The sequence below is a fragment of the Colletotrichum siamense genome (genome assembly GCF_013390195.1).
Source record: "Colletotrichum siamense strain Cg363 chromosome Unknown KSG_Cg363_contig05, whole genome shotgun sequence".
NCBI lineage: Eukaryota > Fungi > Ascomycota > Sordariomycetes > Glomerellales > Glomerellaceae > Colletotrichum > Colletotrichum siamense.
In genome coordinates, this window is record NW_023501018.1 from 2,752,017 (window position 1) to 2,776,877 (window position 24,861).

At 54.0% G+C, this 24,861-nt stretch overlaps 7 protein-coding genes across 7 annotated transcripts; 3 read left to right on the forward strand and 4 right to left on the reverse strand.

Moving 5' to 3' along the window:
- Positions 1 to 3,448: 3,448 nt before the first annotated feature.
- fol1 (Folic acid synthesis protein fol1) lies at positions 3,449 to 5,062 on the reverse strand (the record flags this gene model as incomplete). Its single annotated transcript, XM_036640158.1, has 3 exons — positions 3,449 to 4,415; positions 4,467 to 4,675; positions 4,811 to 5,062. 3 exons carry the CDS (start codon positions 5,060 to 5,062, stop codon positions 3,449 to 3,451), a joined length of 1,428 nt encoding a protein of 475 aa, XP_036493994.1.
- A 1,292-nt stretch (positions 5,063 to 6,354) lies between these two features.
- On the forward strand, positions 6,355 to 7,626 carry CGCS363_v008310 (putative nitronate monooxygenase; the record flags this gene model as incomplete). The annotated part of the gene is made up of 3 exons (XM_036640159.1): positions 6,355 to 6,367; positions 6,442 to 6,703; positions 6,780 to 7,626. The coding sequence occupies 3 exons, from the start codon at positions 6,355 to 6,357 to the stop codon at positions 7,624 to 7,626; spliced, it is 1,122 nt and encodes a 373-aa protein (XP_036494430.1).
- Positions 7,627 to 8,461: 835 nt separating this feature from the next.
- Positions 8,462 to 10,123, reverse strand: glo3 (ADP-ribosylation factor GTPase-activating protein glo3; the record flags this gene model as incomplete). The annotated part of the gene is made up of 5 exons (XM_036640160.1): positions 8,462 to 8,799; positions 8,854 to 9,557; positions 9,613 to 9,796; positions 9,846 to 9,981; positions 10,052 to 10,123. The coding sequence occupies 5 exons, from the start codon at positions 10,121 to 10,123 to the stop codon at positions 8,462 to 8,464; spliced, it is 1,434 nt and encodes a 477-aa protein (XP_036494431.1).
- Positions 10,124 to 10,709: 586 nt separating this feature from the next.
- tim21 (Mitochondrial import inner membrane translocase subunit tim21) lies at positions 10,710 to 11,391 on the forward strand (the record flags this gene model as incomplete). The annotated part of the gene is made up of 4 exons (XM_036640161.1): positions 10,710 to 10,790; positions 10,862 to 11,046; positions 11,097 to 11,151; positions 11,206 to 11,391. The coding sequence occupies 4 exons, from the start codon at positions 10,710 to 10,712 to the stop codon at positions 11,389 to 11,391; spliced, it is 507 nt and encodes a 168-aa protein (XP_036494746.1).
- A 2,810-nt stretch (positions 11,392 to 14,201) lies between these two features.
- Positions 14,202 to 14,714, forward strand: CGCS363_v008313 (uncharacterized protein; the record flags this gene model as incomplete). Its single annotated transcript, XM_036640162.1, has 1 exon — positions 14,202 to 14,714. The coding sequence occupies one exon, from the start codon at positions 14,202 to 14,204 to the stop codon at positions 14,712 to 14,714; it is 513 nt and encodes a 170-aa protein (XP_036494429.1).
- A 5,370-nt stretch (positions 14,715 to 20,084) lies between these two features.
- CGCS363_v008314 (uncharacterized protein) lies at positions 20,085 to 20,706 on the reverse strand (the record flags this gene model as incomplete). Its single annotated transcript, XM_036640163.1, has 2 exons — positions 20,085 to 20,390; positions 20,500 to 20,706. The coding sequence occupies 2 exons, from the start codon at positions 20,704 to 20,706 to the stop codon at positions 20,085 to 20,087; spliced, it is 513 nt and encodes a 170-aa protein (XP_036494434.1).
- A 404-nt stretch (positions 20,707 to 21,110) lies between these two features.
- On the reverse strand, positions 21,111 to 21,639 carry recA (the record flags this gene model as incomplete). Its single annotated transcript, XM_036640164.1, has 4 exons — positions 21,111 to 21,152; positions 21,215 to 21,263; positions 21,320 to 21,530; positions 21,579 to 21,639. 4 exons carry the CDS (start codon positions 21,637 to 21,639, stop codon positions 21,111 to 21,113), a joined length of 363 nt encoding a protein of 120 aa, XP_036494435.1.
- Positions 21,640 to 24,861: the final 3,222 nt, after the last annotated feature.

The following is a 24,861-nucleotide window of genomic DNA, read 5'->3' on the forward strand; positions in this document are numbered from 1 at the left end:
GTAAAGTTAAGGCCAAGCTGAAGAGGATTATCATCTAAACAGACACCAACATTTGATATAGCATGATGTGTGAAATGTCTCGTTCTAGTACGTAGACAACTGATTGAGATACAATAGATGAACGTTGTTTCTATTATTGTTCCTACTGTCGTCCTTCCTGCTGTCCCTGCCCCTCACCTCTGTTCCTCGTCCCTGCTCGTCTTTATGTACTTCTGTCTATATCTTCAGCCAGTAGTGGCATTAGGAATTCCTGTCTAAAGCTACTGGAAGACATAAAAATCATACTTAGAGTAGTATTTGCTGATCGGCGTATATTAGAGAAAGCTACTCTTCTAAAAGAAATGCGGAAGAGTGAGAGTCTAATTTCATGCAAAGGGTATATATCATAATGGCTCTAAAACGTTTTTCGATTTGATTCAACGGGTTCCAGATGTTCATACGTTTCAAAGCATCCAGTTTGATAGGAGTTCGCAGTATAAGATTGGTTAAAATACAGAATGATGGTCCAAAGACAGTTACGAAGGCCTCAATTATTCACCCAGACACAAGTCCTTGAATCCCACAGTAGCAAACAACCGTTAGAGTCTAAAAAGTTCCCGCATTCACTCGTTGAATACAAAGCCATCAGTAATCCCAGCTCCCTCAGAGACCCCTTCACTATGTCATCGTCATTCCGTTTTGTTCTCATACTACGCGCTGTGGTGCTCGCCCAGTCAAAGGAATCGTGATATCGTTTCGAGAACGACCGGCGAATCGAGATATGTTGGCGGCAGAAGTACAAAGCTGCTAAGACTGCTTCTTTCTGTTCTTATCGACAGTCTCGCCGGCCTTTTTTGCGGCATGATTCGTGAGAACACCAGGGAGAGAGTTCGTCGCGAAGCGGAATAAGATATCAGCGTCGGCGGTGTAGGACCACGAGAGGAGAAGGACCAGTGCCAGGGCGATGGTGACGTGGCACCTCATCTTGGACAGGTGCGGAAAGCTTAGCAGATGGTATTCTGTGGTCGAAAACAAAGAGCGTGTAATTCTAGGTAGATTGCGAGATTGTTTGTAAAGATCAGGTTTGAGACGGATTACAGAGGGGAGACCGCTCTGAAGATGGCGGTCGCAAAGGCCATTGATGTGTAATTGTAAGAACTTTGGTATCTTGAGGGAGCTTACCTCTCATGACTCGCGATCTCTTTATACCCCTTATATCAGCCATACAGGTTTCTCTCCTATTCCATATCCCCCGTAAGTATCTCCGTCAGAGTTATATAGAAGTCAATAATTTGTACCTGCAGGCGGTAACCTGCAGGTACGGAAGTATGCACATAGTTTACGAAGGCTTTCTATAGTGAATCCAAACCGCTAATAGCCCTAGTTTAGCATTCAAATAATCAAATCAAATCGGAAATGATGGCTTTCTCCGACAGGTAGAAGGCGTTGAGGTTCAGTATGATTACTATTGGCTGAGATGGCAGATGCACGTGTAGTGGAGGACAACATCGTGAGAGCAAGATCTCGCTCTAAACTTCTAGGTATAGCTGATTGAGATGCAAGGACAAAGTTTCCGCATTTGTAAAAGCCATCAACGACAATGAAAGTTGTCGACGAATGATGTCCCCACGTGTGTCAAGTCTAAAAACGCCTTCCGAGTAAGGGTTTCAACGTGCATGCAATATAAGTACTATGCGTGGAATATGGACAACCCCGATATATAGAACTACGAACGACTCGCTGAACGATCTCTTAAGAGTCTCCACGCTCTACACTTTCCTAGCAATCACATTATCGTAACGTAGTTTTCAGTATACGTTAATGAGACGCCATTGTTTTACCTCGTCTCATCCGCTGGTGTGAAAACAAACCACGCACTCCTGTCTCTGCTGTCTCTGCTGTCTCTGCTGTCCTCGCCGTCCTCCTTGCTATCACTGTCATTGCTGTGCCCGTTCTTACTGTCATCCACGTTGCTATCCTTGTTATCGTCTTTGTTGCCATTCTTGTCGTCCTAGTGGTCTTTAGCTATTCCTCTTTAATAGTGACCGAAGAGCTTCGTACAGAAAATCACATCTTTCCCATTGGCCCAGAGGGCTCAACCCAAAAGAGTCCACCAAAGAGACCCATACAAACCCTGGCTTCATCTGACTACTAATGCTTGTCTCTGACGTCCACAGCCTTTCTGTGTATAATGATAGAGAAGCCTGCAGTTTGTTAAGTTATACCTTTTAAAATTTCATATGTTCTCAAAAGTCCTGACATCTGGGCGGAGTAGAACGTCACCTCTATTGCTGAAACCATCCCTGACGTTATTATTATTCCTATCATCCTTATTATATGTATATTTTCTATACCTATTACCTCCTGCTATCATACCATCACCCTATTTCTATTAACTTCGTGCGGTATGAAGACGCAGGCCAACGATTGAAGGAGCAAAAACGGACAACCGCATCACTTGATGAGCGTGAGGAACGGGATGAAGAAACAAAAATAACTCCTCGACGGGGAATTGAACCCCGGTCCCCGGCGCATTGTTGTCAATGACAAGCCGATATCCTCACCACTAGACTATCGAGGACTGATGGTATTGAAGCAAAGTAAGGTGGATATGAAGCTAGGTGACGATCCCCACTTAGGGTTGACTCAGTGGCGGCTGGCGGCTACAGTAGTGTGGTCGGGCACGACAAGCCTAGAAATTTTGCTGAGATGGCAAATTATGCAGCGGCTTATAGCTGGATTATGCGTTTTATCCTCTAACGTACTGGCATTCTGATGTTGTAATTGGTGTTTGGTGACATGAGCCGTTGCGAATCACAGTGGGTTCGTCTATGGAGCGAGTCGGCTTAGAGACATGGCCTACCCAGACTCACAAAAGAGCCTTTGCCTTTCATTGCGCCAAATGCACACTACTGAGAACTGACGGGCCTACTTGCGATGCCATCGTAATGTCAAACGAATATTATGAACGTTTCGCGCATCATGCTTTCAAACGGGATTAGGTGGATCGAGTTCAATAGCATCCATATCAGTCTCAAGTAAGACCGCAATTCATAGAGGCACGATCGTAAAACATAACAGTTTAGGTAGTGAGGGTCTGGGGAAGGCGTGGACGACGAAGAGGGACGAAGAGGGACGACGAGGGACGAAGAGGGACGACGAGGGACGACGAGGGACGAAGAGGGACGACGAGGGACGACGAGGGACGACGAGGGACGACAAGAATACTAACAATGAGGATGATGGGAATGAGGATGATGATAATGAGGAGGAGGAAGAGGATCAGTAATACAAACTACTTGAGGCGAAGTTTATAGCCCCCGCTGGTGAGCAGTAGAAAATCCTGAAATATTAAGCAAACTTTTGCCTTCTATTGCGCCAAACTCTATGAAAATGCTTTCCGTTTATGATCGCTTATTATATGATGCATGCTTTTGTTTTCCTGTCCCATTTCCAAATCAGAAACGCCTCACTGCCTGTAAATGGCGTCCGCCATCTTGGCCACCTGACACATCTCAACGGCATCGTGGACTCTCACAATATCCGCGCCGCCCTGAACCGCCGAGACGACGGTGGCAGCCGTGCCCCAGATGCGCTCCTGAGGACTCACGACTCCAAGAACCTTGCCGATGAAGGTCTTACGGCTGGAGCCAATCAGCCACGGAAGACCCTCTAGACCAGGCCAAGAGCGAAGCTCGTCCATGTGGCGAAGAATCTCGAGGTTCTGAGTGGCCGTCTTCGCAAAGCCTAAGCCGGGATCGAGAATGATGCGCCAGCGGCGCACTCCAGCAGCCTCGGCTTCAGCGACTCGGTCGAGCAGCTCGCGAGCCATGGTAGGAATGATCCCATCAGGGTAGTCCGTCAGAGATTGCATGGTCCGTGGCGTGCCACGCATATGCATGAGACACACGGTACGGTTACTGCGTGCCATATAGGACAGCATGTCTGGGTCGAGCTGGCCGGCCGAGACGTCGTTGATAATGTCGGCACCGGCAGCAACGGCGGCTTCGGCAACAGAAGCGCGCCACGTGTCTACGCTGACGGCAAGGTGGGATAGCTCGGGGAGGCTGCGGACGAGCTTGATGACAGGGAGAACACGGGATATCTCTTCCTCAGCCGAGATGTCGGGCCGACCCGGAGACGTGGAGGCGCCGCCAATGTCGATCATGGTGGCGCCGGCTTTCGCAAAGGACTGCAGTGTTGAGATGAGGTTGTCAGGAGTGTGGACACCGCCGTCAGAGAAGGAGTCTGGGGTGGCGTTGATGATTGCCATGACATGAGTTTTGCGGGTAGGCGTGAGTGTCACAAGGGCTTGTTGGCCGGCGGAGATGGGAGTCAAGGGCGAAAGGGGTGCAGCTGCAGGTGGCAGCTCATTGAGGTAGTCGAGGGTGAGTTTCCACGGATTTGATGCGTAGAGGGGCTTATGAGGGATGAGTCTGGGTGAGTGTCAGTCACAGTCGGTGAGTTGATACTCAAAATGAACTCACTCTGCGAGAGGTCGCAGGACAAACTCCCGCTCAGGGATACCGATGTGGGGAACATTGAGACGCGGATGCTCAATCTTCTCATCGCCATACATGAGGATGTCAAGATCGATATTTCGCGGGCCCTTGTCGATCAGCTTTTGGCGACCCAGAGTGCGCTCAATGTCCTGCAGTTCATCGAGAAGGGCCAGGGGTTCCAGGTCGGTCACAACCTGCAGACCATCCGATCAGCTCAGCTCGGCTGAGCTCAAACTCAATTACACAAAACGGGCCCATGCAGGATGACGGTGCCACAGTGAAGGGAAAAAAAGTTTTATCCGAAAGCGAGAAGGGAGGACGACACTAACCTCGCATGCGCCGTTGACGAATCTATCCTGGTCTAATACATACATAGGCTCCGTCTCCCAGAGGCTGCTCGTACGCTTCACTTTGATGCCTCGACGGTCCATCTCGGCGCAGGCCTTCTCGATCCAGCCGACGCGGTCGCCGAGATTGCTGCCGAGGGCGATGTAGGCTGTCGTCGGGCCCCTCGGGCGCTCGACACGCTTGCCGCCGCATCCACCGCCGCAGCAGGCGGACCGGGTCTGGACGGCGGGCATGTTCGGCGACGGAGTCCGGATGGTAGGCCGGGCACGGGAGCGGGAGAGTGCGGCAGGGGTTGTGGAGGCTGGCGAGGATGATGATGTGCAGCGGGAGGGGCGGCGCACGGAGGAGCCGGTGGTGTAGCAGTTTCTTGGTATCGTGACCTGTTCCCGGACAAGTCGAGGCGTTAGGGCCTGACAGCGGTGCGCATTGCTGCTGCGTGCTAGGGCGCAAGCTCGCGAAAAAAGGGAGGGGTGGCGGAGAGGAATTGGGGGTTTCATCATGGCAAAACGTGAAGGCGCCCACCGATGGTGTGTGTTTGTGTGGTGAGGGTCGTTAGTCGTGATGGGAGAATCCTGCAGCCAATGAAAACGAAGCGCGGTGGTCCCTTGGAATTGAAGGCTTAGGTAAGTGAGGCGTGGGCTTCTTTGAGTCATGCGTTCCACCTCAGTCTTCAGGGTCCTCGTTCAGGATTGATAGGCTGCTAAGCATTCACGATGTTAGGCCTGGTGGAGGTCGACACGCAGCGGTCCGTCGTCGACAGAACCCACTGTCTTATCGTTATCGTCGCGGTCCGGAATCCGAGCACTTCGCTCAGCTTCAATCCTCGCTGTGGTTACACCGGACTCCAATAGTCGAAGTCTGATCATGTCATGATTCAAACAAAGTTTGCGACCTCATTTCCAAACGTTCTGGAACGGAAAGCAAGCGCCTGTCGACTCGGGGGCTTTGACCCGCTGTCAGCCACTGTCACCCTTTGTTTGGAGAGGCGACCGTGGCCCAAAGAGAATGCGAAGGATGAAGCCCTCAGATCTGAGAACTGAGCCTCGCCTCCAGACCAAGATCTACCCAGTCCCGACATGCAAGCCCGTGATGAATCACCTCACTCCGCAATGTGCAACCCCCCAGTTATGCTTTGCCTTGCAGCAACTTGTGAATTGTCCCCTCTTGTGTTTGGCCCTCGGCATCTTTTCCCCAGATCCACCCCGCCGGGCTTATCCACCCTGGCGCGCTACGCCCGGATAGGCTTAGTGGCTGAGGTCACAGGTAAACCTCGGCAGACCATGGGCGCATGGCAACGCACTCCGCCCCTTCTTCCCCAGGAAACCAGCTGTTTGAAGCCGAACGCTACTACCGCCGGGCCTCTTTAAACCGCCGATTGCCAGCTCTTCTCCTCCTTGCAACAGCACCGTTTCCTTCTCTCATCCACAAACTCTGTAATCCAGCCCAGGTTCCTTTTCTCTGTACGATTTGCGATCTAGTATACCCAGACTCGAAGTATCATACCACAACTAGCACATCAGTCAACATGGCTTCTCCTCGTAAGTTGTTCAGCCCAGGCTCTCCTGTCACATGCGCCAGGTGAAATAGTGCGCTGACACGTTGCGCAAAACAGAGCAGATTCGCACTCCCATCACTGATCTTTTCAAGATCAAGCACCCAATCCTGCTTGCAGGTATGAACGTCGCCGCTGGTCCCAAGTTGGCTGCCGCTGTTACCAACGCCGGAGGTCTCGGTGTCATTGGTGGTGTCGGATACACCCCAGACATGCTGAAGGAGCAAATCGCCGAGCTCAAGGAGTACCTCGTCGACAAGAACGCACCTTTCGGTGTTGACCTGCTTCTCCCCCAAGTCGGCGGCAGCGCCCGCAAGACCAAGTAAGAACTCATCCCCACGCCGGAGGAGCCGCGCGCGTCACATGTGAATGCCTTTGTGCTGACCGTATCCACTTAGCTACGACTACACCAAGGGCAAGCTTGGCGAGCTCGTCGACATTATTATCGAGTCCGGCGCTAAGCTTTTCGTCTCCGCCGTCGGCGTCCCCCCCAAGGCTGTTGTCGATAAGCTTCATGCCAATGGCATTGTCTACATGAACATGATCGGCCACCCCAAGCACGTCCAGAAGTGCCTCGACCTCGGCGTCGACATCATCTGCGCTCAGGGTGGTGAGGGTGGTGGTCACACCGGAGACGTCCCTACTACCGTCCTCATTCCCGCTGTTGTCGACCTCTGCAAGGGTCACAAGAGCCCCGTCACTGGCGGCCCCGTTCAGGTCATCGCCGCCGGCGGCATTCACAACGGTCAATTGCTGGCCGCTGCCCTGATGATGGGCGCCGGCGCCGTCTGGGTCGGAACCCGCTTCATTCTTACTGACGAGGCCGGCGCCCCCAACGCCCACAAGGAGGCCGTCCGCACTGCCGGCCACGACGACAACATCAAGACCCTCATCTTCACCGGTCGCCCCCTGCGTGTACGCAAGAACCCGTACATTGAGAACTGGGAGACGGAACGTCAGCAGGAGATCAAGGAGCTCACCGCAAAGGGTGTCATCCCGTACGAGGCCGATCTTGAGAAGCTGATGAACTCTGGCGGTGACGGTGAGGGTAGCGGCAGCGGCAGCGACGACAACGCGTCCGAGGTCGATATCGACGATGCCCTGGACCAGTTCCGCCCCTTCCTCATGGGCAAGGCCGCTGCTGTCTGCAACGAGCAGAAGCCCGCCAAGGCTGTTGTCGACGAGTTTGTCAACGACGCCGTCGCATGGCTCCAGAAGGGCAACAAGATGATTGCCAAGTTGTAAAATCGTAAAAATTTGTTTCGCGCCACTGGCGAGAAGTTGGTCGCATATTGGGCGGCGTCCAGGGAAGCCTAGGCTTGACGTCCCCCCCGGGCCTGGAGTTTTGAGGCTCATGTATTGTATATAAAGAATGATCTAGGACACGACAGCTAGCAGCATATCATGAATGATTTCTTTTTCTTCCACACCTAAATTGTCCAATTTCTTGCATTATCTTCAAGTGCCTATGTACGTGCTTTTCGTGTGCTAGCCCGCGCAAGTTGGTCGAATCCCTCTGTGGACATTGACAATCAACCCGCGCGCTGACTCTTAAACCTCGGCGCGACCCATGCTGCTCGCATTCTCTTGCTCTGATGTCTTGTTTCGAAGGTTCCACACTGTCGGAAGCATGACCCCTGATGGCTGTGCGGCAGCATCGTGGGACCACCTCAGACCCAGTGCACATTTCACGTGTCAGTCGGGACCATGGAGTGCTAAGGATAAAAGTTCAAATCTATTCATTCCACAGTTATGTATTACCTAACCAAGAACAGTTTCATCACTCCGTGTCGCCGGCTCTGTCAGTAGACCTCGTGCCCAAAAATCACAACACGCAGCCTACTGTCCCTCCCACCCGCAGGCTCGGTGGATGGGTCCGTGGCAGAGCACAAGGTATCTTTCGCAAACCGCCTGGTGTTTTCCAACGTCCCGTGCCCTTTCTCTGTTTAGGTCCGAGCTGTTTCGTCCGTAGATGCCGCTAGGATGTGTCCACGTTCGTCTTTCTTCGTCGCAAATCAAAATTCGAAAAGCATTCTCTCCTTCCCTTTTGCCAATGCCATACGCCTTCGCTTCAAGTCTCTCAGCTGCCGAGGTACGCACGGATGGCACCCTGGAGCTTCTGGCTGGCCTCGCCTGCCAACTGGGTGAGGTTCTCGAGGTCGTCGCCGGCCGTGATGCCGAATCTGCGAATGAAGTCCTTGGCTGCACCCTCCAGATCGCCGTACTCTTCGGCAGGCTCATCCTCGGGTCGGCCAAAGTAGGCGTTCGAGGAGATCGAAGTAGCGCCCTCGAACCCTTGCAGACGCGTCTTGGCCTCGGCCTGGGCGTTGGGGTCAAACGATCCCTTGCCGAAGAATTCGTCTGAAGAGATACCCTTCTGGGCACCGAACTTGTTGCGCGCGTACGTCTCATCGTTATCTGCAACGGCTGTCAGTGATGATGTTCCCGTGTTTTCGAAATTGGATGTCATACCCTCAGAAGCGGCCTTGATGGGTCCAACGGAGCCGAATCCGCCAGCGGCAGCCTTCTTAGGCGCAGCTGCACCCTTGGGCCCACCGACCTGACCAAAACCAAGTCTGGTGACACCCATGCCCAATCGCTCCACTTCGGCATTGGACTTCTGACGGGTATGGCTAGAAGAGCCGTAGCCGCCCTTCGGGCTAGTGGGGGTGGGGGCAGAGATGCTGTCGACCTTGGAGGCGGCCTTCTTCTCTTCTTCAGCCTCAGGATCGTAGCCCAGCTTCTCGATGCGCTCGGCCTCTTCCTTTGCCTTCTTCTCGGCCTCGTCGAAGTCGATAACGTCGGCATTGACCTTCTTGACGCCTAACTTGGGGGCCTTCTTGGCGCCCAAGATGTTGGCCTTGCGAGGTCCGCCGGCGGTTGTCTTGCGGAGAGCAGCAGATGTAGTCACACGGCTGGCGGCGGGCTTGTTGTCACCGTCGGTCTTGGACAGCGGAGAGGAGGAGCGAGCAATGTCCTTGGCACCGTTGTTTGCGTTGAGGAAGGGTGAGGGGGTTCGGCCGACAGTCGGGGGAGTCGCAGTACGGGAGATGGGAGGCGTGGGCTTCTTGATGGCAGGCTTGTCCCAGGAAGAGAAGAAATCGTCGTCAGGTTCGCCGGATGGGGTGGAGGCGTCGGCTTCGGTGGCGTCGGTGATCACAACTTCATTGGGGTATCTGGGAGCCAGTCAGTCAACTCGAGATGTGGCACGTTGGTAGCATCTTGACGCACTCTTGAGCATCTCTCGCGGCTCGTCTCTTAAGCTCATCCTTGTACTTGGTGGCAGCGCTGGATTGGTACTTCGTCTTGGGGTCCTTGCTGTTGAGAGCGGCGGTGCCTCCGTTTTGCTGGAAGAACTTGGTGGCCGACTCGTTTCCGCCGACCTTCATGAGGCGTAACTGGTCCCATTGCCATTCTGTAGGGGTTAGTCTAAGAAGACGTGGCCTCAAATTTCAAGCACATACGATCGAGGTTGGTGGATCGGACGAATGAGATATGTACACCGAGGTTTCGGTGGTTAGACGAGCAGTCGAGGCAGAGGTAGATGCCGAAGGGAACAGAGGTCCAGGTCGGGTACTTGGCGCCGCAATCGAAGCAAATCTTTGATGCACGCACAGTCAGTATTGAAAAGGGGCCGAGGCCATCAAAGGGCGCGGATGTAAGGCATTACCTTGTTCGCAGGCTTCGTCTTCAGCTTCTCGAAGATCTTCAGCGACTGCTGCTTTGAAGCGAGTGCAGCCATGGTGACGGTGGGTACAAAAGATCCAGGCCTTGACCGAGTACAATGCGCTACCGCTGCGAAGAGGATGTCGAGGACGAAGAGAGCGGGTTGCGGGTACTCAGAGATGGGAGGTGCGCCGGCGAGAGCGAAGCAGGGAGCGGAGATATCTGAATTTCGTGTCCAAAAGTTCAGGAGGCAGTCGCCGCCCTTCGGTGAAGTGGCATGTAATCAGTGCGCTAGTCCGAATGAGGCTAGCTCCCTTTCCCCACAGTGGACTGGCAGTCTGAATTCTGCCGAGGGCGGTCAACACCTTTTGCAGAGCTCGAAGGCCCAGCTACACAGCTGCAGCTATGCGCTGCCGAGCTTTCTCGATGATCATCCTGCCCTGCTCATCGGCCTCGTACGATGGCTGACGCCGAACCGCCATGATGAAAGCAAATTCTAGATCGCTTGCGATTCGAGCTCCTTCGACATTGGGCCTTGCGCCGCGACTCCAACCCTTGCTTGTACAACGGTATTATGCGACACAGACGGGTCTGGGAACGACCGCCACATCCAAGTCGAAGCGCCGAACGGTCACGCCATTCAATGATACCGGAGCCGTTCCATGGGCGGAACTTTCGGCAGGCGAAAAGGCAGCGCGAGCTACACAGCAGACTTTCAACTTCGGTTTGATCCTGGCAGGATTGTTCGTCACGGCAAGTCATACGATGCATTACCCCGCGGCGAATGCATAGCTGACGTTCATGGACAAACCAGGGCGGAGTAGCATACGTTTTATACACCGATGTTTTCTCCCTCGATAGCAAGACTGCGCACTTCAACCGAGTTGTCGACAGAATCAAAAGCGACCCTAAGTGCGTCGAGTTGCTTGGAGACCCCAAGAAGATTTCGGCCCATGGAGACGAAACGTACAACAAGTGGCGTCGGGCTCGCCCCATTGCGTATGTTTCCAGTCCGGTGTTGTTTGGGCATAGAGGTCTAACAGAGACAGTTCGACGATAAGTACCGACTCGAGAGGCCATGAACACCTGGTGATGCACTTCTACGTATGGCCTGAACTTTGACGCCACCGCGCAACCTCATCTGACTTTGATTTCTAGGTCGAAGGACCTCTCAACAGAGGAACGGTCTACTTACATATGATCAGAACGCCCAGCAGCGGCGAGTTCGAGTACAAGTATCTCTATCTTGACGTCAAGGGGCATCACAGAATCTACTTGGAGAATGCGGATACGGGAACAGGCTCTGGGAAGAAGGGTTTCCGCTTTCTTGGTATCAGCTGGTGACGACTGTACGATGAATTCCTAGGTGGCACGAGTTCTTGTAAGATAGAGGGAGGTCTAGCCAAGAGGTGGATTGCTTAGTGTTCAGTGCCAATTGACACTTCACGGAGGCATTCATGACCCTTCGGTCGTCGAAGTCGCGTATGCAAAGTCACTAAGCATGGCTCGAGTGTGAACTACGGTTTCAGACCAATTGCTTCAACCGATGCTGAAAACTTACTTGCAAAAAGCTTGGAAAACGGGTTATACGAGAAAGAGCTGGTGCAAAACAGCATTATCCAATGTTCGTTCTACGCCGGGGCTACGTAGTATACATCCCAATGTATTCGCATATCATTGTCCCAACAAGACCTCACAGTATGAAGTTGATATCAGATCTTAACCAACTCATCTCAACTATCAAGTTCATGCTGCTTTGAAGATAATTCAATTCACGGACAATCGCTGGTAACCGTACTACTTAGTGGAACACCGTCAACGATCAAATAATTCGAGGAATCAATAACACATTGCTCCGATTCTTTTTTGGCTTTATCGTGAATGTACAGGAAGATTCGCTCTCCAGGGGAAGATGCCCAAGAATGTAAGGGACTTCGACCTGACAAGGCTCTGTTCGACAAAACAACCCGGGACAGCTACGAATACCACCAGCGACGAGATACCATCTTGTTTTCAGCACCTGATGTTCCGTTGAAAACAACTCAGACACAGTGATATTGTTGCATAGCTCGCTCCAATCGAATGACAAATGACCTCAGGTAATATGCTCCTACGGATCGGTCCCTGTTAGATATGATGGATAGATGACTTGTAAGTCGATTAATGATCACATCAAGCTGGCCCTGTTAGAAGGGTGAGTACACAGTCTTGTATTTATTGTCAATTAGTGGTCTGCCAAGTTCTTCCAAGTAGAAAAGATAGAAGCTATGACTTCCAAAGCATTACTCTGTGGGGCTTTTTTTGGTTGAGCAGATGCCGGACTACAATCTCTCACCATTCCCTCTCGCCGTACATCGTAGCCTACTTGACAATCGGTCTTACAACTTAAAGGCGGGCGAATGTCTCGAGCCAGTGTATATGAAAATGCTGCTTCGAATGAGAGTGCTACAGTAATACCGATCGAATAGAACCCCTGCCAACAGTTGAGAAGTATGGCGCTCACTGGATTGTTGCTACCCTGCCCCATACTATATGGCGAGTTCCACCTCAAAGATCACGACAAGGGCCTGGATTTAAGCCGTATCACTAGGAAACATAGGAACGACTCGCTATTGTGGTAGGGTTCAGTCAAATTATTTTCGATGCCTCAATGGCCCAGAGAGTGCCTCGACGACAACTGTCACCCAACCCTGAGTTCTAATCTAGCGCCAGAATCTGTCAGCAACTAATTATAAGTTCCTTTCTTTAGTCCTGTTTCTGTCGTTATCTATTTGCGTGTCATTCCAACTGTCACATTCTTAAGTCCCGATTCCACAGTTTTAGCAACACCGGCGGTGCGTGTCGTTCAAGACGCCCCCTTACTACTTGCTGCACGTCTACGTCTCCATTCAACAACAGGAATATCAAGGGAATTAATTGATGACGGTTCTTGAAGCCGGGAGGCTCTGACTTCAGTACACTGACTGCCATACAAGGAGCAAGCGTTCAATCCGCAGGTTGTTGCCATTTGGCTGCCGAATGACAGGCTGATGCCCATGACACAGTCACTCTTGGTTACGACATCAACCATTGAGTTATTCTACGTTGATACTTCTTGGCTGTCTGAAATTCGGTCGAATAATCCCCGTACCACAATCCGAGTCGACGGATCGGTGCGATTTTCCCAATTGTACATTGCCACCCGGCATCGATGGTTCAACTAGTCTCCAAAGAGCTGCAAGCAAGACGCCAAGCTCGACTTGGGTGCTCCCCGGTGTTTACAATTAACTCATCATACTACACGTTGCTTTTCATGACGGACTGGACTTCAGGAGTCGAATCCTGGCTAAAACGCTTGCTAGTCCAGGCTCTATCATCAGAGACCAAAGAGCGGCAGCCAAGTCTAAGCTTATACCCCGACTAGAGTGTGTTCAAAACCCGCAACCCACTTCGACATTCCACCCGTACATTGATCAATCACGTCTGGATGTAACGAACCCTCCGGAGACTCACTTTTTCGACTTGATTGCTCGATTGAAACAAGTTCTCAAAAAGCGCGCGTCAGCCTCCCGAAGTTCCTGCTTGGCTCCCTCACAGCCACGTAAGCGGGACCGTAAGCAAGCGCTCTCGAGGGCTCTTGATTCGCCCAACCTGCATTCAGCTCTGTTGCCTAAAGAAACGCCGACACACCAAAGCACGGCGCCGCACTTCCACAGAAAGCACAGGCAACCGCTAAACGAATGCCAAAGGCTGGGGTAACTGAGTGGCAGCAATGGGATGCGTCAAAGCAGATCATCGGCAGGGCTGACTTGATGGACAACCGGGCTCATCCACAGGTTGCATATATGGTGATTGCCTGTCCCAGGCAGAAAGACACCAACGTCTGTCTCTGCATAGGTACCTACATACGAATTACAGCCACCTGACCACAAGCCCTCCGCCACAGCCTCATTGACGACACGAGCCCCTCCAACCCCACACATCTTCGCCGTCAAATTGAACATCAACTTGAAGTAGCCTTCCTCCATCAAATGTGCATCCCTCGCCCTCGCAGACACAAGTCATCCAGCTCCTCGCCCATCCCCAACATTCCCTATCGTCGCCTCGAATCACCGCCCCCAACGCCCCCTCGCATGGCTCCCTGGCCCCTCCCCAACTCGACTCTTCCTCCACCCATGGGCAACGGCAGCGCCATGCCAGGGCCGCCCAACACCTCCGCAGCCCGCGTCTCATCACAACACGAGCGCCTGCTGCTCGAGCTCCTCCCCTTCAAGGAGGCGTCCAAGTTCCACGAGTGGCTCGACAGCCCCTTCGTCCGCGGGCCGTGGAATGAGTTCAACGCCGACTTCCTCATCCCCCGGAGCGGGGCCGCCGCCGCCGCCGGCGAAGGTCCGGCCGGGATCCCGGAGCCGGACAAGCCACGCACGGCGCAGGCGGCGCGCGACGCGCTCAACTCCCGCAAGCCAAAGTTCCTCGTGTACCACCCGGACAAGACCGGCTGGACGCCCGAGGACCACCACGTGCGCTTCATCGTGACCCTCGTCGCCGACAACATGCTGCAGAACCTGTGGTACGAGTCGGAGTGGAAGAAGCGGGGTCTCGACATCGCAAAGGCTGCTTACGAGGTGCTCATCTTCCTCAAGGCTACCTTGTTTGTCGACCCCAGCCCGCCGAGTTACTCGGCATGAGAACTGAAGTCAATTATTGTACCGGTTTTTCTTTGGCTTTTTTTGTCTTTTTTGATGGGGGTGTGCATTGGCGTGGGGGGAATAAACAGGTCAACGGGCGCAATCGGCGTTTGCACATGGCGTTTTCTTTTCACGAGGAAGAGGAGGGGGTGGAGGGGGACATGAACCGATTGAATTTCTTGCAAGGTTGGCCAATCGCGACGCATAGCAGCCATTGACGTCCTCATGGCAAGATCAGATCATCTACGAAAAATCTCAACGGAATTTCCGAAGAGCTGCGGAGAGTCAACTCACTCACTTCCCTTTTCACATGGTAAAACTTAAGAAACCAAAAATGCCGTCATAAAACCGCTCGTGAACGCGATGTTGAGACCGAACAAGCTCCCGTCCCGCACACCCACACCCACACCCGAGGTTGAGTTGACATGGACATGATGATGCGCCCCGGAAAGCTTCACTTGAATGGGAGGCGTGGTGATGATGCAAGGCCGAATTCTAGACCACCGGTTCCCCGTGTGCCCTACCCCAACAACCTGGTAATTGCTCTGCCGTTGTGAGGGGGGAAACGTCTTGTACCTTTCATGCGGGCCAGCGAGCACCCACCATGAGCCAATTCTAATATTGCGGAGCACGCCGGTGTTGGGTTGGCATGTGACAGAATAGTTCAGAGAGAGAGATAGACACAGAGAGATACAGAGAGAGTATCAGAAACCCGAGAGAGAGCCGTAACTACATCCTTCCGACTTGGCGCATACTTCCCGAGGCGAAACATGACAACTGCCCTGGCGAACTCTGTCAAACTCTCTGAGAATACGCAACAACCCAGACTGAATTTGAAAGTAGCCCCTACGAGCACACCCCCCCCTTCCTTTCCGTTCCTTGTTCCGCGCTGTTGAGCAGTACTTGTAACTCTTGAGAAAGGACTCAGTTTGCGCATGCCGGAAAACGGACCGATGTGTGGCCTTGGGGGTTCTGCCTTTCTTGATTGTACAATCACGTATCCTCGGCTATGCGTGCGTGTCGTATAACCGAAGACTTTAGGAAAGAGGTGCGAAAGAAGCGCCTAATTTTTCGGGGAGAAGGATGTAGCAGGTATTTGTCTCTGATACGCAACCTTCCGGTGTGCATGCATGTCCACGCCAGTTTGCGCAATCAAGTTTGTCACGACACGACGGGTTGCACTTGGGAACGTAGAGAACCATTGGCAGACAGAAAACAAAATCAGAAAACAGCAAGAAAACTCGTTGCGTCGCTTTCAATGAGCGGTCTGGAACCCGCATATGCAAGACGAGAATTGTGAGCGATCAAAGCAGCTATGCTGCTGCGGCCAAGAGAGAGACACTGCAACGCTCCCGCTGTGGCGAATGGAGCTGGACTCCGGTAATGGAAGGAACGGGGAAGGCTTCAGCTGTTCCTTCAGCCTCATCCGCATCCCATGGGCTGATGCACAAGGTCGTTGCAGCGCTTGAGGCGCGAACGAGAGGGCAGATTGGGGGGGGGGGGGGGGAGGGGAGGAGTAGGAGGAGGAGAATTGGAGTGAGGAGGCGAGGGAGGGGGGTAGACAGACGGGTAGGTAGGCGGGGAAAGCGGGATGTGTGCAGGGCCAGCTGCAAGTCATTGCTGCAAGCTCGACAACTCTGCTGCTATTTTCTTTGCTTATTTGGCGCACTCTTCGCCGAATCTTGCCTTGACCTCACGGCTTCCGGAAGAGCTAGAACATGCAAAGGGACATCATCGTCCCGGCAGTGGGAGCGGCATCGAAGAGGGCCAGCCGGGAGAGCGTTCAGCCATACAGAGACGAGGGATACCTAGGAATGCGATCAAGGCCGAGGGGGCAGCAGCTGCGGAGACAACAGAGACAAAACAAACAAACAGGAAACGGGCTTGTAGCAGGCGAGAAAAGCCAAACAGATGGCATCGTTCAATGTTTGCGTGTGGTAGTTGAGGGCCGGGGCGGGAACGCGGGATGCGGGTTGCGGCTCGTTCGCACCACAAGACAACGACAAAAAGCCGGGGTTGCCCGTGAGGACCCGGCAAGATGGAGCCAGGGTTAGACGACCTCCGCACGATTAAGCGGCATTGTGGGCTGACCAAGAAGCGGGAGGCGCCTCTGGGAGGGCTCTCGTGCAGCAAAATCGTCTCAACTCCGCGTCGGGATCTGATGTTTCTGGCCCGCCTGCCGCTGCCGCACACCTTTCTCTTTCACTCTCTCTCCGCTCTCTTGTCCCCTCCCCCCTCCCTTCCCCCCAATCTCTGGTGTGCCCTTACAGCACTCCAACTGAGCGTGGGTTGCAACCGGATGCGCGGCGAATGGGCGATCTGTATGCGAGGGGAGCGGGAGCGGCAGCAGCAGCAGCAGTAGTGGCAGCAGTAGCAGCGCAACGTAAACAGCCTCCTTGGCTGGCTGGGCTGTGGTCGCTGGCCGGCGTCGTAGTATCCCCAGGGTCCCGAGGTGCGACGTGGAACCCGCTCCCCCCGGTTTTTGCAGGACGCATCACACCAAGGGACAATGCTTGATGGTAGGCATGAATAGGTGGCAGTGAGCGGCGGCGAGGTGTATGTATCATCCGGCGGACGTTGATGGTGTGGACAGTTGCCGGGTTTGGCGATGTGATATCGTATATGTGATTCTCATGCTGCTGCGAGGAGGGCGGGTGGACGCGCCAGTGGTTCGTCGATCCGAGCATCTAATCTGTACTCTTTTTTAGACCGTGTTTCTGTCCACGGCTTCGCAATGGTGCGGGTAAGTTTGTGTGTGTGGCCTAGGCTCTAGCTGGGGTCTGGAGCGATTGTGTCGACCGATGGACATGGCATAGAGAAACAGCGTTTCAGGCGAAGCAACTGGCTGGTAGACTCGAGGCTTGGTCTATCAGACTATCCTATGCTCGTCGCACCCTCTCCGTGCCTCTGGTTCTAGCAGCCTCGGCTAGTCTGGACCGGTTGTATGACGGCAGGCGTAGTTGCAGTCGCAGAATCTACTGCCTCGCCAGTCACAGGCCAGCAAAGTCCGGCAGAGCTTGGTACCGGGATCTGGAGCGAGATAGGGTGATCTCTCGATTCCCACGATCGTAAGATGAAATGGCGTTATGTTGGATGAAAGAGCGGAGAGACAACTGGAGTGAGGCGGGGAAGGGGGCACGGAGAGAAAGGTTCAACCCATGCCGGTTCCGTCGGTGAGGTGGTCACTCTATTCATCCTATTGTGAGCCTGTGATGCAACGTTTGCTAGGGGAGTGACAGGAATAGTAGGCAATAGTTGTGCTTGTCAAGACCACACCAGTATTCGTGCATTTGGTGTGTGCAGAGGACCTACAGCCACTTGCTTGTCCGCGTATTACGACTTGACGTTCTCTTACGATGGACCCCCCGAGCAAAGCAAGGCAAAGCGGATCGCTGCCACCGGAGAATATACCGCAGTACACAGTATTGCGTACGTAGACACAGATTGTATGGATACTACTCGTTGATGCGCGCAGCCAATTGTCAGTCTCTATGAGGTTGTAGAATATCTACGGTCTACGAATACGCAGCAACTTCAAACAAGGCCAATGCATGTGCATGGGGGCGGGACGGGATTATGTCACCAATTGAAAGAAACGCGGCATTAAACAGAATCTGGTTGAGGAAATCAGTCTTTTGAGTCAACACAACTGAACCCTTGGTTTGTATGGGGAAGGGGGATCCGTACCTCTTCAGCAGACAGTGACTTCCATTACATAACGCAGCAATTCCGTTCCGCGATCCATTGGATTCGCAGTCGCGACAATGAATGAATGGAGAGGGACGGACGGGGTCGCAGGGCTGCTTGCTTGTGGCCATGTAAGGTACTCCAGACGGGCGTGCGGCTAGCAAAACGTGCTCACAGATCTGGGGCTCTGACGGAGGGCGAGATAGTCGCGAGCGGGATGTGACAGGGACCGCCTTAACCACCTACCTGTCCAGAGAGCACCCCAAGCATCGAGGTACCGCAATGTCACTCGCTGCCGAGGAATACTTTTAATGACGGGATGGACGGGAGGTGTTGTGCCCTCCAGCAGGCTTTGAAACGATAGCGTTCAGCGTTCAGCGTTCAGCGCTCCCAGCGCGGTCTGCTCGCTGACACGACAGCGCCACGGCGGTATTCCGTCCAGGGTTTTCAGGGTGTTCCAGCCGGGTGGATCCCTAAGGTACCTTACCTAGGTAGCTGGCGCCATTGGAATGGGTGGTGCAAATCCTCCTGCGCGCCCTGTGTGGGGGAGGATGACATGTCCCCATCTCCACCCACGGTCCAGCGCTTTGGCTTCCTTGGAGTTGTCCCTGGCATGGAGGCGCCTGGAGGACCCCCCCCCCCCCCCCCCCCCCCCCCCGGGGCGACGAGAGGGCCTTGGGGAACAGCTTGGCACGTCGGCGAGCATGGCAGAGAGCCTCTGGGCGCGCCAATTACAGCGCAGAATCACCACGCCTGCGAAGCGTTCCGCTGTGTCGCAGTGGGGCCCCTCGATCTGACGCCATTTTTTTCCTTCGAGAACAAACGGGGCAGCGTAAAAGATTTCCCCACGATAGCCCGCTAGCGCCTCCAGCACCCAGCCATCACGGTCCTCTTTTTTGCCCTCTATTTTTTTTTTCCCTCCTCCTTCCCCAGTAGAGCCAGCCAGCCTCCCACCCAGCCGCATCCGGACTTGCCCGGCTCTACCCAACACCTAACACGATAGCACACAGCACGCTTGTCCCGAGCCAAGCACACAACCGCTCAAAAGGCCGCGCCAACTCATCCTCCGCTGCACCTCTTCGCCTCTCGGCCTCAAATTCTCAGCCTCCATAGCCACTGTTACCGCGGCTTACCAAGATAGTGGGGTGCCCTCCCTCCCCCCCCCCCCCCCCCAAGCACACACCCAGCTGGAGGCTCTGCCCGCCGTCTCCCTCTGGCCGACATTTGGCCGATGGTGACGATGGGATTTTATGCCCTCGGTGGACCCGGGCCTTGACCGACCGCTGCTTCTTATCGGTCCTTAACCGCTGAATCTCTGGCTGCGGCGGGTCAACCGTGATATTTGGTGGAGTTGCTTGGGTTTTTTCTCCCTTCCTTCCCCAGAGTGTTTCCGCCTCACAGTTCCATAGCTCATACTGGCCAAGTCTCGGAATTCCTAAGCTTGCCTGGTCAGAAAACTCTGATGTCTCTCAGAGTCTCGTCAACCGTCTGGGGGCCACTGCTTGCCTCTGAAAAGGGCCACAAAGGGGGGGCCATTACCGTATTATCGATTCATGCTCGTCCTATCTGTCGGCCAAGCTCCGGCGCTTGGCCCGGTCCTTCTCCAGCCGGGCCCTGTCCTCCTTGGTACGGAGTAGCCAAGGTTCCTTACGGTCCGCGGCTTGTTCGTCGTTATCTCGGCCATTAGCCGTTCTGATCCTCCACTTCTTCTGCCTCGTCGTCCTTGTCACCACCATCGCCGCCGCTTCCGTTGCCGTCCTCGTCGTCGCTTTCGGCCTGCGTCCCCAGGAGTAAATCTTCGCTGCCTTGCCATTGCGGCGGCATCCCGGGAAGTGCCGCATCGTCCTCCCGCTCCCACCCGTACTCCTCGTCATCTTCGCTGTCGGGCACTTCCAGCCCTGCCTCTGCCAGCTTGCGCTTCGTTCGTGGGCTTCGAGACAGCAAAATCGATGGCTGGCTAGTATCGTAGTGCACGCCAATCAGGCCCGCCTGTCACGATAACGAGGAGAGTCAGCCAACCCAATCTCCCTTTTCGGAAACTCCGCTTCCGCCAAATTATGCCGCATTCATGACTGTGATGCCAACAAAAGTGACTGACCGCTTCAACTCTGAACGCTGCTGCGCTCTGCATCGTGTCCGGCTCAGCCTTGCCGTCTAGCTTTTGCACACCGGCGAAGCTCACGCTCGACGGGCTGCCATCCTTCCAGACCCAGTCTCTGAATAGGACCACTCGCGTTGACACCCCTTGCTCCCAAACTCCAGCATTAATGGAAGGTATCAGGGTTGGACTCCGCTCCGATTGCATCTTGGTTGCGCATTGAGACAAGACCACCACGGCGCAGTTTCTCGTCGCTGCCAGCTTCTGGAGTGCGCCGACAATGTACTGCAAGGCTTGCAATCGCTTCGCTGATAGACTGGGCCCTGCATGCTATCAGTTTGTACTCTGCAAGTCTGGGCATACCTGCAGACCTTTGCCTGGAACCGGCGCTTTCCTACCGTCCGGTGCCTTGGGAAAGGCGTGATTTACGAGTGCTGATAACGAGTCGATGACGACCAGGGCCGTATTTGTTGGTATCGTTGCGGCCGCAGGCCTACATAGCAGTGCAACGAGGTGAGGAAGACTAGGGCATGTGTAGTGAGTGATTTTATCTCTGTCCAACGATGCTGGTTGGTTGTTTTCCGATATGCGTGCCTGCTCTGCCGCATCGATCACCGCCGAAAGTCTTTGCCCGCAGAGCGAATAGGCGCAATCTTGAGAACGCATCAGTCTTGACGTCTCGTCCGACGTGATAAGGCCAGATGAACCGACCTACCCACACGGCACCTTGGCCCTCGCGCAGTGCGCTTGCCACGAGTTGGATGCTTGAGGATCTGTCAGCCCTGAGCGTGAAGTGTAGGGAGAGATGTTGGCAGTATACCCCAGTGCTGTCTTGCCAGTTCCTGGAGGTCCCCAAACCTCGGTGACCTGGCCTCTCAGGATACCCCCAGAGCGTTTCGACCCAGACGTGTCGACAGTGTCATCAGAGCTGAGGGCCTCATCTAACCGCTTGAGTCCCGTAGAGACGTGCCTTGAAAGATCATCGTCCAAGTCTTCTAGCACCTGAGCTGCGGACACAGTGGGCAATCGGTCTGCTCCAAGTCAGTGTCCGACATCCTAAGCAAGACTGGCAAACGTACGCGTAGAAGGAAGATCGAAACTGGAAACATCTTCCTCGTGAACAGCATGATACTTCTCCATATTAGGAATCGCAGATGGTCGTTCGCAGCTTGGAAATCTCAGCTGCTTTGATTCTACCTGCCTAATGCCATCGAAGTCGGGAGAATACAGTACGCGTGACTCCATCCACACACATGCCCCACATCACCTCACCAGCCACATCAGGAAACCGCGACTGTGGCGCGTGCCTACTTTTGTACCTGCCTCAACAGCCGCCACAAGATCGATTGGTATCTTCAGAGATCTGGCGCAGGTAATGACGACGACAGGCATGTCAAGGCAGACCAGACTTGGTCCATATCTTCTCCCGTCTTCCCGCCTGTGGCATCAATGGACGGCAGCTACTGAGAGTCTTGCCAAATCGATCCGGACGACTGTGCACTGTTACACACGACATGTTACTACCAGCAACCGGCCCATTGACCACATCGAGATGGCCACGGCCCAAGAAGTCACAGAAAACCTCACGAATACTCTGCAAAACTCTTGGCTCCATTCTCAGCATGCCGATACAGTCCGTCTGCTTGAGGAAGTCACCACGGATACCACCTCAGCCCAAACATCGTCTCAGCCATCCAAGCCTACTGTTACCGACTTTCTGGAACGTTTAGGGTGATTCCCGCAGCCCGTGGTTCAAATTCGGACGACAAGATATGTCAGCACCACGGCTGCATGCCCGGCCAAACGGGTGGAACGTGGTCGTCGGGGTCGACTGCTCGAGCGCCCCCAACTCGCATCTTCGGATCTCCCAACAACTAAGTCTATTTCCATCTCGTCCCGGAACATCTAGGGCCTCTCCGGTTTCAAGCTCTCTGCGACCCTACAGTCGACGGGATGCCTCCCGCTCAGACGTCGAATTGGCTCATGTTACTGCGAACGCCTGGACGAACATCTCCGCGGTTTCATCAACGTACATCGCAGCATACTTTGCTTGGGGTTGAAAAACCCTGCTACTAGTCAAGACGCAAGAGTCAGGAAGCCCCGATACCAACATTCTTGGGTTTTGAAGAAGCCACAGGCTGTCCACTGCTGGCGTAATCAACCAGACATAATTACGCCGAGAGTTGCGACCAATGGAATCTCCAGAGATATGCTTTGATCATGCCCATCAACGCCAATATCTCGAGACACTTGCGGCATGATCCCGCGTGGGGTCCTGCGGGGGTTGAGCAACCAACTTATTGACCTTGGGGTCTCCCCGTGGGACCAGGACGACCCCTCGAGAAAAGGCAGTTGCCCGAGCCGGGGCTGAGCAATATCGAGAGCCAGCATGACCTGTCCAAAATGGCTACTCGTCGGCTCGGAAATCGGGACGGTGGTTATCTACTCCACCACACGCAGGCACTGTTTGACGTGAGCAGACTGCAGAGACCCTGGCGAAGATCAAGGCCGTACGACAAAAAAATTGTGTCATACCTGACGGCGAGGTCGCTCCAATTCGACGGACGACGTCCTGCAGTATTGAGCCTCAAGTTCCCAACAAGAGCACGACCAGGATGTTCCCGACGATTACGCTTTGTCAGAGGATTGTGATTCGAGGAGAACATGCCACGATGCTCTAGATGTGTTCATGGATGTAGCGCCCCTTGTTTCCGACCGTCAGTCACAGACTACCGACTCCATTCCGAGGATTCGACAGATCACGTTGTCCACTTGATGGAGGCCACTTGCTGGAGGCCTGGTGAAGCTGAAATCCTGAATCCTCTCACATGAGCACTGGACCACATGTCGTTCATCTCACGAACTGGGGAAAAGTGCCAATAATCACCCGTATGGCATGGGTGTTTCCGACCTGGGGTTAATAACGCGAAGCGCAAGCGGAGTTGTCTTCTTCCGTATCATTCTCCCGCAAATTGTGTGGGGGCAGGCATCGGGACTCGGGGCAGCGTTTTGCGGCGCTTCAAATTGCCTGAAATCGCGCGCTCACAGGTGCGGTTAAGCAGACCGTCAGGGCGCCCAATAACTCTGAAGTTACAGTCCGGCCGGTCTGGCCAGACTTTCTAGCTTCTGCATCCATGTGAGATGCAAGGTACGCGCTTCCCCAGCATTTCCCTCTGCCATTTTCATGTGCGAGAATGCTACCGTTTCCCCAATAGCTGATTGCGGTTCCCCAAGCTTTGTCGCTGACATCATTCCTCGAATTTTGTCTTCGGGGAAAAGGGACCGATTTCCCCCTGGGGTACCCCCCTTTCCCCCTTATCTTTTCACATGTGATAGCAACGAGGGGCCTACCACGCAGTACCTGCATTCCAAAACTCAAGCCTTTAACGACGATACAAATCCGATGACGGAGCGATGCCTCATTGAGGGATGCGAGTTGACGCCGTTCATTCGTCTGTTTGCGTCTCACTGAGTCGACCAGGACAAGCCAGAGATTTCACCGGCGCCACTCACATGCCGCCAGCTCTGACCAAACGGAAGCTCAGAGGAGCTGGCTTGCTTGTTTGCTTGTGCTCGTCGGGGATTCTCGGGATCTCAACCTCCCTCAGAAAACTGGGACCCAGGCTCATAACTACACACCACGTATTGGCTTGTACGCCCTGAGGCGTGGCTTTGACTCTCCCCACAACCTATCTACATCCTCTGTATCGTCCCCCCGTAAAACGCCATCCCCGGTCCATTCCCAGGCCCCCAGATATGCTGCCTTTTTCAGGAAGCTGGTTTCAAACACAGGCGTGTCCCGGCAAGGAGACTCGGGTCAATCTTCACCCAGGGCAGATAACACAGTACCGCCGTAACCCAGCCCATCGTCCTTAGCTCAATGAGCTACCGCCCTGTCTCCCGAAGAATTTTGCGGGGGTACCTCCATTGAGAGGCATGTCTGGGGAAGCTTGGGCAGATCCATTCTGTCACTGAAGAGCTCGGTTCATTTCCGCTGTACTGCGTACTTATCCCGTCCAGCCAGGCACTGACTCATGCTCGGGCGAGTTTCGTAATCGAGAGCTGTCGCGATAGCCCCCAGTTAACGCGAGGAACTGAGCGACGATACACCCGTTGATGGCATTGAGAAGTCCTACAAGAGCTAGTTGCTCCGGCGCTTGTGAGCCGGCGCGTTCTATGATATCAAATCCCCAGATTCCAGAACATCATGGCTCGCTACATGTCCAAGACAATGTTTTGGGACTGAATGCATCACAAGAACGCTTTTTTCAGGGGCAGAGGGGTCAAGGCAGGACTGGAAACAAGTCAGCGGGGTTCTCTCCGCGCCATTGCCGAACAATAGTTTCGTTGAGTAAGACAACC